Source organism: Pagrus pagrus (genome assembly GCF_965226575.1).
Source record: "Pagrus pagrus genome assembly, chromosome: 12".
NCBI lineage: Eukaryota > Metazoa > Chordata > Actinopteri > Spariformes > Sparidae > Pagrus > Pagrus pagrus.
The window spans coordinates 9,044,129-9,057,253 of NC_140196.1; the positions used below are offsets into that span (position 1 = coordinate 9,044,129).

Consider the following 13,125-nt stretch of genomic DNA (forward strand, 5'->3'; position numbering starts at 1 on the left):
TCAAACCCTTTATGCCGATTTAGTTTCAACAAGCTGTGTTTCACTCTGTAGAGGCAGAGAATAGCTGGAGACAGATCTGCAGCTTCGTGTGTAGGTGCTGTTGAATGGAGTCCAACATCAATAGTGGCAGCGTGTCAGAGGAACAGTCAGGGAGGCAGGGAAAGTGGGAGGTAAGAAAAAAAAAATACTTTGTGTTGATTTTAGGTGTTAGTAATAACAGTGGTAATAAGGACCGAGAGAAGAGGAGCAAAAAAGCAAACCAGTGGAGACATGTTTTGTTTTATGTGGCTACTGGCCATTTCAGCGCCTGGGTGATGGATGTCAGTCTGCGCCGTGGGTGATGACGGCAACATGACTCCAGAAATATGGCTTTAGATATACTGTACATCTGTATGGTGCACTTTCATTGATGCTGCCACGTGGGTTAGAGAATCAGGGGTGCTTTAACAATGAAAATATTGTTGTAGCCTGAACTTGAAGTTAAGAAACCAAATCTAATAAGGTGATCTCGGTATAATGCGGGTGAGATTATATAAAGAGAACATAGACTTCTTTGAGGCTGTATCAACACAATGCAGATGCTTTGGATTTACTGTTCTTATCATGGCTTCTTTGACCGTCTCAAAAATGTTTTCTTTCATTCATAGCCACATTGAAAGAGATTTTATTTAACATAAGGCAACTTTAAATTCTGTCCTCAACTCTAAACCATATTTGGCCTCTTTTACAAGTGTGTCATTGAATTCAATTCAAGTGGGCAGATAGAATAGTACCAATCACAAGTTACACAAAATGCAAAGAACATTTTTTTGAAGTCAAGTGTTTTTGAAGTGGTGTGTCCTCTCAGAGTTGCTGTAAGGCAGGAGTTAGCTCACCACTGTAGCCACCGCTTACGGCAACTCTCAGGGGACACACTACATTTTTGCGCTCTCTGGTTTGGAGCATTTTTAATCACGATGGTACAGTACAGGGCTCAGAAGTGGATGACTGTCGGGCATCAGCAATGGACTTTGACATTGTCTATCGGCACAGCCCTGCTAATAATATACAATAATAGTACAGTGCAGTATACGCAGTATACTGTATATATTGATGGGTTATTGGCTCAAAAGCGTGATGTCATCAGATATCTGATTTTAAAACATTTATAAACAGATGGTAAACTTATCACAGGTAACGGGACACAGAGGAACAACAAAAAACAAGTTGATTGAATTCCCATTTCATTTGTCCTGAACAACATTGACACTGATACTTCCTTAGTGCTCACTCGCTGCAGATTTATAGTCTTCTTAAAAAGTCCAAACATGTTATTTTAGTCATATTTTCCTTCTTCAAATTGCATTTCACTCATTTCCAATCAGGGGAGAAACAAATCACTATTAGTTTCCACTTCTTCCAATGTTAATATGTTAATTTATTCACCCCAGCTCTTCTGAAATATTATTCGAGGGTAAAGATTGTTGACAGTCGTGCCTAGAGTAGCAGCAGGGGGATATTAACCGTTACTGGATGGAAAAGGATTGCTACATTTGAGGAAAAAAAAAACATGAAGCTTCCTGACTTTGCCTTATGGAACAGCATCTGAACCTGATGTGAATTCCTTCCCTGCCAAAGTTATGGCAGACTCCTTCACCACTCTTAACTCCTTCACTTTTTCCCCTTGAAATATGCTTGCGTCTGTGTGCACATGTGCCGTGCTCCTCCACCATCATCTACCATTTATTTCCCTTTATCGTACCCACAAAACGTTCTCCTTGTTTGTAGAAAGCCTCACTCCCCAACCCTGCTGACTTGCTGTCTTCTGTCTTTTGGCTGCTGTTATGTTATTGTACTCCCCCGTAGTTATATACCTTCATATTCGCCCCCCTGACATATTTTTTCCATGCTCTCCGTTGAAGAGCTTGTAAAATGATTTTTTTCCCTCCCATCTCAGGTTTGGGAAGAAAGCTCAGTGTTCAACTTTATGCATTGCTTTTTGCCAAGTTCATGATCCTCTTGCACAGTGTAAGAGGAACGAACAGGTAGAACAGAGGACAGGGCAATAAAAAGGAGACAAGGTTATTAAAAGATAACATATTAAAACAAAATAGTATTATATGCTTTTCTCAAATACTCCATTGTTTAAAATAGATGTAGCAGGACTCAAGGACTCAATCATTATTTTTTGTTAGTTTAGTTAAAAAAATGACAATAAATGTACTTTGTACCCTGAAATTTTACCTTGTTTGTTGCTGTTAATTTAGTTCACTATAAACTTAAGTTACTTGAAACCTGCTTGAGTTAAGTAAGTCTGTTTTTATTGTTGGGGTTTGATTTATTTAGATAAAGAGAATTTTGGAAAATGTTTGCACTGCACTGTGTTCAGCACTTGTTAGATAGCAACATGTCAAATTCTTAAATGTTTGGAGAACAGAAATGTTGTAGATTAAGAGTCTAGATTTTAGGAAAGACGCAAGAACACAGCAAGAGGACGGACGAGTATGAGATGACGGGTCTCCACTACTTTGAACAAAAACACTCTTTGATATGACTTCTTGATATGGCCGGTTCAATGTTTAAGGTGTATCCATTCATGCACAAATTAATGACTATTTGCTGTTACTTGTGCGATTCCTGTATTTGAATCTGCCGTGCATGCTATGCTAAGAGGCAAAGAACAAGCTGAGGTCTGTCATTACTAAGTGTTTCATTAAGCGCCGGTTTGTTAACCATCAAATTTAAAGACAACGACAAGGAAATGGCTTCACATATGTGTTTAATGGAAGTGGGACTGGCTCACAGATGAGGTAGAGACAGATGTGAAGAGAAAGAGATTACCAGACAGGGTCGGTGGGCAGTAGCCAGGGCAGACAGGCTAACCTTAGCTCTGACAAGCGACTGCTGGACAGCTCTAACAAATGACGGTTAACTTCACAATTACCTGTAACTTCATCAGTACTGACAGCAACAAAAAGTAGTGTGGTAATAAGTCGAGTTATAAGACAGCCATGCCAGGGGCTGTAGCGCTGTGCCGGAGCTCATTGAGTCAACTGAGCTGTGAATTAAAAGTAAGGCACCTCTTAAAATTAACATCAGTTTGTGTTTTTTTCTTGACAATTAAATGGTTGGTTACTCGGTGATGGGTGTCGGCTTATCAAAAGCAAAAATAACTGCAAATGTGGTTGTGTAAATATATAAAATATATCTTCAGGAGAAGTAACATGAATGAACACTGTAAATGTCCTCTATTATGAACAATTTATTGCATGTTTATGTATACATTATACATGATAAAAACAAAGGTTTAGAGTAAGATGCTACAGAGGAAAAAAAGGTTTGTAAATGGACTAAGTGAGGTTAAAAGACATGACAAGTGAGAAAATGACAGAGGGTTTCAGTCAAGGAGGCAATTAAAGTAACAGAACGTTGTACTAAAATGTGCTATAACCTCCATTAAACTTTGTGTCTCTGCTTCTTCCTCTCTCAGTCTTCGGCCCTCAGGGTCTGCGGTTGGTCCAGGTGACCGACGCCTCTCTCCTGGTTGAGTGGGAGTCAGTTCGCGGGGCCCACTATTACATTTTGACATATCATCCCAAAGGGGATGAGGGTGCCCTGGAGCAAGTATGTGTTTTTTCTTCTTGGTCATATCAGTATGTGGAATAAAGGAGAAACATATTTTTAAAACACCTTTGTTTCCACCCAGGCTCGGGTTCCTAACACAGTGAACTCCTACCTCATCACCGGACTGTCCCCTGGGGTCACCTACATCGTCCAGGTGAATGCTGTCATCAAAGATATCCAAAGTGACGCCGACAAGATCGAAGCTACCACAGGTGAGTGCAGACCACTGAAATCAATCTGAAAAAAAAACAACATTGTGTGCTTCTTCTGACTACATGAACATGATGCAGATGAAAAATCCATTACAGTACTCCTGAGGTGGAACAGGGCTGGGTGCAGCATGGTGCCTTCAGATGTGTTGTGGTTTAGGGAAAAGGGCAGATGTGACCTATTAAGGACTTTTGTGGCAGGAAGGCCAGGTGTGGCTTTTAGGTTTGAGGGGGTTAAGTTAGATTTTCTATGGATTAAACGGTCAAATTTGAGGTCAAATGTAAGTACATGTGTGATGAGGCATGAAAACAATATGTCAAGCTCTTAAATGTTTAGAGGAAGGAGGTGTTGGAGATTAAGAGTCCAGATTGTAGGAAAGAAGCAAGAGGATGGTCGAGTTTGAGGTGACAGGTCCACACTACTTCCTAACTTCCTGATTTGGACAGTCTTATGTTTAAGGTGTATATATTCATGCACAAATGAACAGTCTGTTCCACGTACACTGAATTACTTCCAGGTACTTGTGTAAGATACGTTTTTTCCTGTATTTAAATCTGCCATGATTGTCTCTTTACGCAAATGCTACCCAAAGAGGCAATGAACAAGCTGAGGTCTGTCATTACTGAGTGTTTCATTAAGCGCCGGTTTGTTAGACATTAAATTTAAAGATAACGACAAGGAAATGGCTCCACGGATGTGTTTAATGCAAATCGGACTTGCTCACAGATGTGGTAGAGACGGATGGGAAGAGAAGCAGATTACAAGACAGGATCGGTGGGCGTGAGTGAGACAGACATATTGAGTTAGAGTCTAATGTGAGGTTAGTCTGGTTAGCCATGGAAAACCTCACAGAGCATGGCATTCCCATATGGGCATGAGAAAACACGCCATCATCTGGCTAATGGTTGTGTGAGGGGTACACAGCACGAGGCGGACTGGTTACATAGTTTTCGACTTCAAACGATGATCTACTTCAAAGAGCTCAAGTGAATGTTTTTCTTCTTTGTCCCTGAGAAAAACATGGTAGCTTGCTTAAAAAATGCTTACCCTTTTCATTTGGTCACATTTGTTTTGTTTGATGGCTTTGTTCTGTGTTCTTTCACCATATGCTGCAAATCCTGTCATCCCTCCTGGCTATGCTGTATATTTCTTTACATGCAGTTACATATGTTTTGTGTGTTTAATGAAGTGGCATATTGTGTAAAAAAAAGACTTTAGACCTTCTAATCGTTGGTAATTACCCCTATAATACCTCTGACCAGTGGTAGAAAGTCCAATTTTGAAATGCTTTTACTTTACTTGAGTGTTTTTGTTCTCTGCTACTTCATACTTCTGCTCTCCTGCATTTTGGGGGCAAATAATCTACTTTCCACTCCACTGCATTTATTTGATAGCTTTTAAAGGTGCAACTTGTACAAATTTTAAATTCAGATATTCAAAAATTAACAAAACTTCTCGTGAAAATGTGAAGAAAAAAGTATTGACATTGTGTCAAAGACTTCTACGTTCTGTGTTGCAGAGATACTTACTGAAGATAGCATGCTAACCAGCTAGCATTAAAAAACAGCAACAGTCCCACATGACCCTGGCTAAATGAGCTAACTAGCTAAAGGCAGCAGTTAGCAGTTACTCTGATGATATGCTGCCCCCTGTTTGTGTGGAGTATAAATTAGACGTACATATTGCCCCTTTAATTATTAGATTATTATTGCATATTTAGATTATAAATACTCAATACAAATAGACTAATCATTATGATATATTATTATATATGTTATTAAGTTACCCAGCAGTATATAAAGTCATTAAATTAGTCCTACATTAAAAGTGATGTTTAAACATCAATGCTCACATTGCTGTTTTTTATCATTTGCAACATACCCTAACATGATGATCACTGAGTTGACTGGTGTGTGTTTTCACAATGAAAGCAATACTTGGTGACTTCTCCTGAACAACACGCAGCTGGCCACAATTAACAGTAATTTAATAATGGTAAAATTAAGTCAAGTCAGCTAAAAGACTCACTAACGTAATACAGTGTTATCTGTGTCCTGTTTGCTTACATTACCTTTCATTAGACACTACAAGTTGCTGGTCAAACTAGACCAGACCAAGTATGTAGACCAGAGTGTCTTGAATTGAGCAAGGAGCTGCTTTATTGCTTATGAATTTAACTTTTCATTCGTGAAAGAAAGAGTTTGATATTTCTTCCTTTTAAAAGTTATTTAAGGACATTTCAGTGACGATATTATCTTCAGTAAGTGATCCGACGCAGAGTCCCTCGTTGATATTTTGATGATATTTTCTCAGTGCCAGAAGGGAAATTCCTGCATGGCCCTCTGCCCAGGAAGGTCACATTTCAGGGTGGAAGGGATTCATCGTCTAGCTGAAGGACATGAGAGCAGTGCGGGGCAGATGCTTGTGATTAAAGGGGCTTTAGTTTAAGGGTCATGTCTGTACGCCCAGTTCCACCTTGTCGTCCAACACTTGTATCCCTCCCAGATTACTCAGCTATTGATGATATCCGAGTTCTTGGCCAGACAGAAGTCTCCATCCAGGTGGACTGGAAGAACCCACCAGCTCAGGTGGATTACTTCAGGCTCACTCACACTGACCCAGATGGAGAGGAGGAGGAGCTGAACGTACAGAGCAGCCAGGAGGCGCGCACTAAACACACGATTGTGGGTAAGTGTTGTAACAGACAGAGCAGAAGTTTGTACTGAAGACATAAATACATGTAAACCCCTGAAGCCCCTGAGTAAACTTCTGGATTGTTGTGCCAGAGCTCAGTTTAAAATGAAAGCCACATTCCATCTTTGCCCCTAAATTCTGAAGTTACCTATCAATATAAAAACCTCGGATTCAGTTGCCATTTCTAAGAAAACACACTTTGATATTGATTAAAAAAAAATATATATATATATATGTTCTATTTTGTTACACTAGTATTTGTTACTGTTGCGCCTGTTTGATACTTTGTGGTAAATAGTTTTATTTTGAGTCAGTTTGCCACTTTTATTTTGAAAATTATAATCATTACACACAGTAAATATGCTCACTCATGCACACATACAATAAATACATGTAAATAGAACCTTGACGTGTATTAGATGATTGGTATATTAAAGGTATACTATGCAGGATTGTCCTTTAAAAAAACACAACAAACAATGTATACCCCCTAGAAGTGTATGGCTGTTTGTTTATCTACCGAGACCCTGCCCTCTGCCTATATTTTCTTATTTTTTTCCTATTTTGCTGTTGTTGGGACGTTTCTCAGCTGCAACCTTTGGGCTATGTGTGTGTAGCTCCCAGCCAATAACAGCATGCAGGTTAGTTCAGGATTTTATTAAAAGGTAGTGACCAGGTGCCAGACTATAAGCAGAATGCATCCAAGAAGAAGTTATGAGCATGGCAGACAACACAGAAAAAATGCAAATAAAGTGATGCAGAACACCAAGCGGACAAATCCTGTCTGATTAAGAGATTTAATCAGGTGCAACATTATTATAAAAACATGTAATTATTGCTCACAAGCTAGACTGTACACAAACAATATGATAAACACATTATTGATAAAACATTTGCGACCATAGTATACCATAGCACGCATTTTCCCACAGTTAGTCATGGCTGGGGAGGATGGGGAAAACTTTGACGGTTGTCTCTAGAAACAGAACCCAACACTTGTTGCATAGTGTACCTTTACATAATATGTAGTTGGATGAAATAAGGGCATGTAATGCAAATGCATAAAAAAGATCTCATCAAATATTTATGTCACATATCATTCATCACAAACTGTTGATGTCCATTCAAATACGGATGATGGAAGATAACAATGAAATAGTTTAGAGCAACGTCTACTTGAGCAGAACTCACCGTGGTCTCGAGTTATGATCAAGTTAACCAAAGAGTGAATTTCCTTCTCAGATTGTTACATTTAGGCCTGACAAGATGAAATTACCCAGTATTTTACAAGGAAGAAAAGTCATTAAAGAAAATGATGGTGATACTGAGCACTAGTAGACCACACAGTGGTTCAAACTGCGGCTCATTTTTCCATTTTCCATTTTAAAAGCTGTGTCTTTTGTGCAGGTCTGGATCCAGGAACAAAGTACCTGATCTCAGTGCAGGCCATCAAAGGAACCACTGAGGGAAAATCCTCCTTTGTCACTGGCGCCACAGGTCAGTGTCAACACATCGCTATCCATTTATTATAATGTGCTGCCGGCGCTTGAGCAAATCCTGTACATTATCGGTGAGCACAAAATGGGCCCAATTTTCCTCAAATGGACGATTGCTGGACGGAAATGGCAGAGAGTTGTGTTTGTGCAGCCACTGACTGCGTCTGAATTGGGAGACACTTAAAATGATAGATCGACCACTTGTGGAAGTGAAACACATTAAAGAAACAGCGAGGAAATCCATATTCCACTCAGTTTTGAATTGGGTGCAGCACCAAAGACTGCTCTTAGCTCTTGTCAATCCACCTACAATTCACCAGCGGTCAGAACCTAATAGGAAAAACACATCGTCTGTCATGAACAATACTGACATGCTTCGTGATACAACCTGGTATTACCTTCCCCACACAGCCAAAGGTAATAGTATAATGAATACAGCCAGGAAGCAACACAATTATAGGTTAATGACGTAGGGCTGGAATTTACAGCCTAATAATCAGGACAGGTCCTAATGGCTGTGGCGAGCCTGGTCACTGAGGGGAAATATGATGTGAGCGGTGTAACGACTACAAGATGCTCCCTGATGGTTGAGGTGAGAAGGTCCATGATTTACAGAGTCCATCTGGTAATGTTGGATTTTAGCGGTGTGGCAATGAGTTGGACTGATCATGTTCTGGACTGGTTTTAGGACGTGAGGAGGAATTAATTTCACAGTTTCATTTTAACAGCTGTTCCTGACATTCACTTACTTTGAGGTTATTATTTAAGTGACTGACAAATAGTCCACGATGACACGGCAGGTCTTCAGTTACTCCCGTCATTCTGCTCATTTGAGCCACTTTCTGTCTTTTTTTCCTTTTCTCTCCTCACTTTCCTCCTTCACCTTTGCTCTCATCCACCCACAGAGCTCACTCGGCTCAAAAGCGGTCTCCAGGTTGATGGCTCTTCGTTTTTTAAACCCTGAGGCAGCCAATTTAATGGTTTTTAGTCATCAGTCTTAGCTAGGTACTTTCAAGACTCACCTCTCTTCTTTTGCAGCCAGTCAGGTACTCAAAGGCCCCTGTCACTGCTAATCTTTTTTTCTGTGTGAGTGTACCACCTACTTGTGTGTAATTGTGTGTGTGGGTGTGTGTGCACATGCGTGTGTGTGCGTGCGCATGTGTGAATGTGCTAATCTACACCAGACAGACAGTGGCTCGTCTCCACTCCAGTGGCTACAATCCTTCATTTTAGGTGTTTCACGAAAAAGGCTCAGAGGTGATTGAGGAGGATAGTCCTCAGCTCTGCTTGCCAGCAAGAATGTGCCTGTTTCATGACGACTGGCATGGAGCAACGTAGTGCACAGTCACCTATTATCTCACCGAACATGCTGTTTGCATCGGGGGCTGGCGTGGTTATTTACAGGCAGAGATTAGAGAAATATAAAGAGAAAAATAGAAAATATGTAAAAGAGAGTAACTGTGCTTACAGTTAGAAATGAGGTTAGAAAAATGAGCAGGAATAACAGGAGAACACCGGGCCAATAAGGATGAGAAATTAAGGTATTTATAGACATATCAAGAGCAAGAATGAGGCAGGATATTAAAATAATGGGTCACAAAGAGGCAATTTTAGTGACATATAGCAGCATGTAATGCATTAGTACATAGCAACCGTTATGGTATGAAACTAAGCTTTTTTCTTCAATTATAGAAGCTGTTATATATCCTCCTCGTCTTTACCATCTGTCACTCTCACTCATCTCTTCCTCAGTATCTTCAGGTTCATCTTATTTTGTTGCGGTTCCTCACTCTCTTTCAGCTGTTTCTTAACTTGCTGCTACTAAAATTAAACACATGGGTCAAACTGACAACACAGTGAATGGTGCTGAACATTGTTGTTGCTATGGCCTTGTAGTTTGTTAAAGTGGCAACAGACAACTTTTCCACCTCCTAGCGTTTCCAAGTGGTATTATTGTTGGCGCAGCTGTTGCGAAGACAACTTAATGGTTTCTGTTTTCTCCTCAGAGTTACAAATAATAACAACACAGGACAAAACCAGAGCTAACTCAATCATTGAGTCTGTAATAGAAACGTGGAAGCAGACAGAATTGGTGCCAGGCTGCCAGTCTAGCTAGATTACTTGCAGGTGGCAGACAAAATTAAACCAATCTCAATGCCTATGGTTTCATTATCCTATATCCATTTTATTGTGCAACCATTTATTTGACAATTAAATGTTGAAGTAAAAAAATGTTTTCCAGTTTAATTATGGAGACTAGATGTGTCACGATTCAGAAAGAAGGCCGCTATACAAACATACACAGTCTCAAGTCGCGGCCCTGTCTTAGAACTACAGCTTACTGCTGTAGTAGACAAAAACTGTGAAAAAATACATCTCCCCCTCAAGCCGCACTCCCATCTTGCTCTAAAGCTTAAGTTTTGTCCGACTGTTTGATCATGTCTCGCGCTAAACAAGCTGCCTCCCGTCGACTGACTGCATTCATGGTGCATTCATGAGCTACTCGTAAACATGTCACTTTTCATTTACATCCAACTTTTTTCAACACTTAATGTGTAGACTTGTATAAAGAGAAGAGCTTTTTTTTTATTTTGGGTTTACTTAGTTAATATGGAGACTAGTGCTCAGCAGAGTTTGTGTATTTTTTGTTTAATTCATGTGAAGATAAAGTTAATTGCTGTCAGAGGTGATTAAACAAAAGCCGAAAATGTTCCCCACTTTGTTCTTTTTCATCGCCACCACCGCCCAAAGTTGTATTTAGAAAATCGCCACACTCCTAGTGAAGACTGAAGTGAACTATAGACTGTATTTAGTGATTGAATGACACTATATTATATATTTATGGCTGGGATTACACATGTGCATCCAGTGTGGCTCTATAAATCATCCTCTATCCGCTTGTGGTGTGTTCGAATTATGCTGCTCTTGCACCAACAGAATCACACACACACAAACACACTCACACACACACACATATACATACAGTGTGTGTGTGTGTGTGTGTGTGTGTGATTCTGTGGGTGGCTGTATGGCGTCATTTAACTGCCAATCCATTCCCCAGTGAAATCATTCAGTGACAGCTAACATTTCGAAAAACACCAGAACTAAAGTAATCTCTATTCAGAGCAGACGTTTCACAGTCACTAACCTGCCAAAAGATTATAAGGCGTATAAACAAAACATACCACGGCTGCTGATTCAGATTCAATAAAGTCACCACCAAGGCCCGTATAACCAAAAGCAGATGGACCTGGCTTTGCTGCAGGAGTCGAATGTTTAGTCTTTATGCTATCTGGAAACACTATAGCACCTCGTGTGGCTCAGTGGGAGTACCCTGTCTGCTCAGACTTGTCCATCAGTGTCTCCGTTTCAGTTGATGCCAGAAAAATGACAAGTAAAAATGTGTGAAGGGATATTTTATAGAGATAATGATAAGAACACTAACTTCTTCCATGTCTGTTTGAATGGGGTTGGAAGGGACCTCATCCGTCTGTCTGTGAACATAAATGTAAATGCGTCTGTAGCGAGGTTAAGATACAGGAAAGATGCTGTTTGTAGCTTGACTGGATCTCACAATTGAAACAAAATTTAATAGAAACTGATTTGTTTTGTTTTGAGAGAGGTAATTTTTATGCCGCAGCGATAGATAGCCATGGCCTGAGGCTTGTCTGTCCACCTGTCCCATTATTGTGAATGTGATATCTCAAGAACACCTTGAGGGAATTTCTTCAAATTTGGACGACATGTCAACTTGGACTGTAGGATGAACTTACTAGAATTTGTTGGTCCTAGGTCAAAAGTCACTTCGACCTCATGGCGTCCAATTCTTGCGAACACGACATCTCAGAAACGCCTCGAGGGAATTTCCTCAAATTTGGAAGAAATGTCCAGTGTTCATTGATTAGATTTGACTGGTCAAAGGTCATGGTCACTGGGATCTCACAAACTAACTGTGTTAAAGATTTTACACAAATGTCTGATAGGATAAAAGGATGAAGTGAAGACATTTTACATCCAAAAGGTCAAAGGTCAACTTCACTGCGAAATCCTAATATTCTGAATAGAAGTTCTGCCTATTATTCAACGCCACAGGTCAGGAACAGCAGCAGGACTGGTGCATGGAGGCATACAACTGCTGCAGACCTCAGTAGAAGCTTTAAATATATTACATTCAGTACTGTCCTTGATGAGAGAAAAATGAAAATAAAGACCAGAGGCGGAAGTGGCTTCCCTTTCTGACTGGTGATAATATACTGATAGATTGTGTACACGCTTCATTTGGAAAAAGAAAATAGAAACTGTTGATCTAGTGGTGTTTTTTTAATATTTGTATGCCTGAATAATGGAGGAATAATGAAAGGATGGTTTATGATAGCGAAAGGGGCCTTTCATGTCATCCATGTGTTACTTCTACTTCTAGATGCGGCAAATTAGGCAGGTCGCTTCTGTCATAAAGAATGATGAGCTGCTTACAGTACAAATGGATTGTTGGACAAACATAGCCATGGGACTCCACAACAATACATACATTGACACGTATTTTCCCTCCGCTCCGTCCGCAGACTCACTGTATGGCTTCCGCTGCAGTCAGGCTGTGCAGCTGTGAGGCTGTAAATGATGAAAGACGGCCTGTTACCATGCGCCTTGTGGTCAAAAGCCTCTGCTGAACATGCCACCCATAATGGATAAGCTGTTTTCCAAATGGCTGAAGCCACAGCTCGTGTTATGTAGCCTCGTATAGGCGCTGTCGCGATGCAGCCAGTGAGGTAGAACGTCTGGAGAAACTCGATCCATCACACGCTGAAACTTCAGAGCAAATGCAAGATGCCCTCAGAAAGTAGTAGTGCTCTGAAAAAAAAGATCTAATAACATCTAAATTATATCAGACAGCCAAGACAGCAGCTATTCTCTCTATAGGAGCAAAACATATAACAAAATAACACCAGAGAGGAAGGAGAAAACCTTTGTTTTGAAGGAGAGCAAGGCTCAGTTGAATACAGTGCTTTATTCAGATGGTTGAAAAACAAATAACAATTGAGGTTGATTTGTAGTGAGGGAGACAAAACAATGGCGGCCTCCTCTTCAAGCTGTCAAATGCTTTCATTGTTCATCTGGGCTGTTT

At 40.2% G+C, this 13,125-nt stretch overlaps 1 protein-coding gene across 2 annotated transcripts in view; it reads left to right on the forward strand.

The window, feature by feature from the left end:
• Nucleotides 1–13,125, forward strand: part of tnn (tenascin N) — a 42,494-nt gene that overhangs the window by 11,749 nt on the left and 17,620 nt on the right. For both annotated transcript variants that reach the window (XM_084368157.1, XM_084368158.1), the window contains exons 5-8: nucleotides 3,470–3,603; nucleotides 3,686–3,815; nucleotides 6,319–6,501; nucleotides 7,915–8,004. In XM_084368157.1, the coding sequence (XP_084224283.1) occupies nucleotides 3,470–3,603; nucleotides 3,686–3,815; nucleotides 6,319–6,501; nucleotides 7,915–8,004 (537 nt within the window). The remainder of the gene's footprint in view (nucleotides 1–3,469; nucleotides 3,604–3,685; nucleotides 3,816–6,318; nucleotides 6,502–7,914; nucleotides 8,005–13,125) is intronic.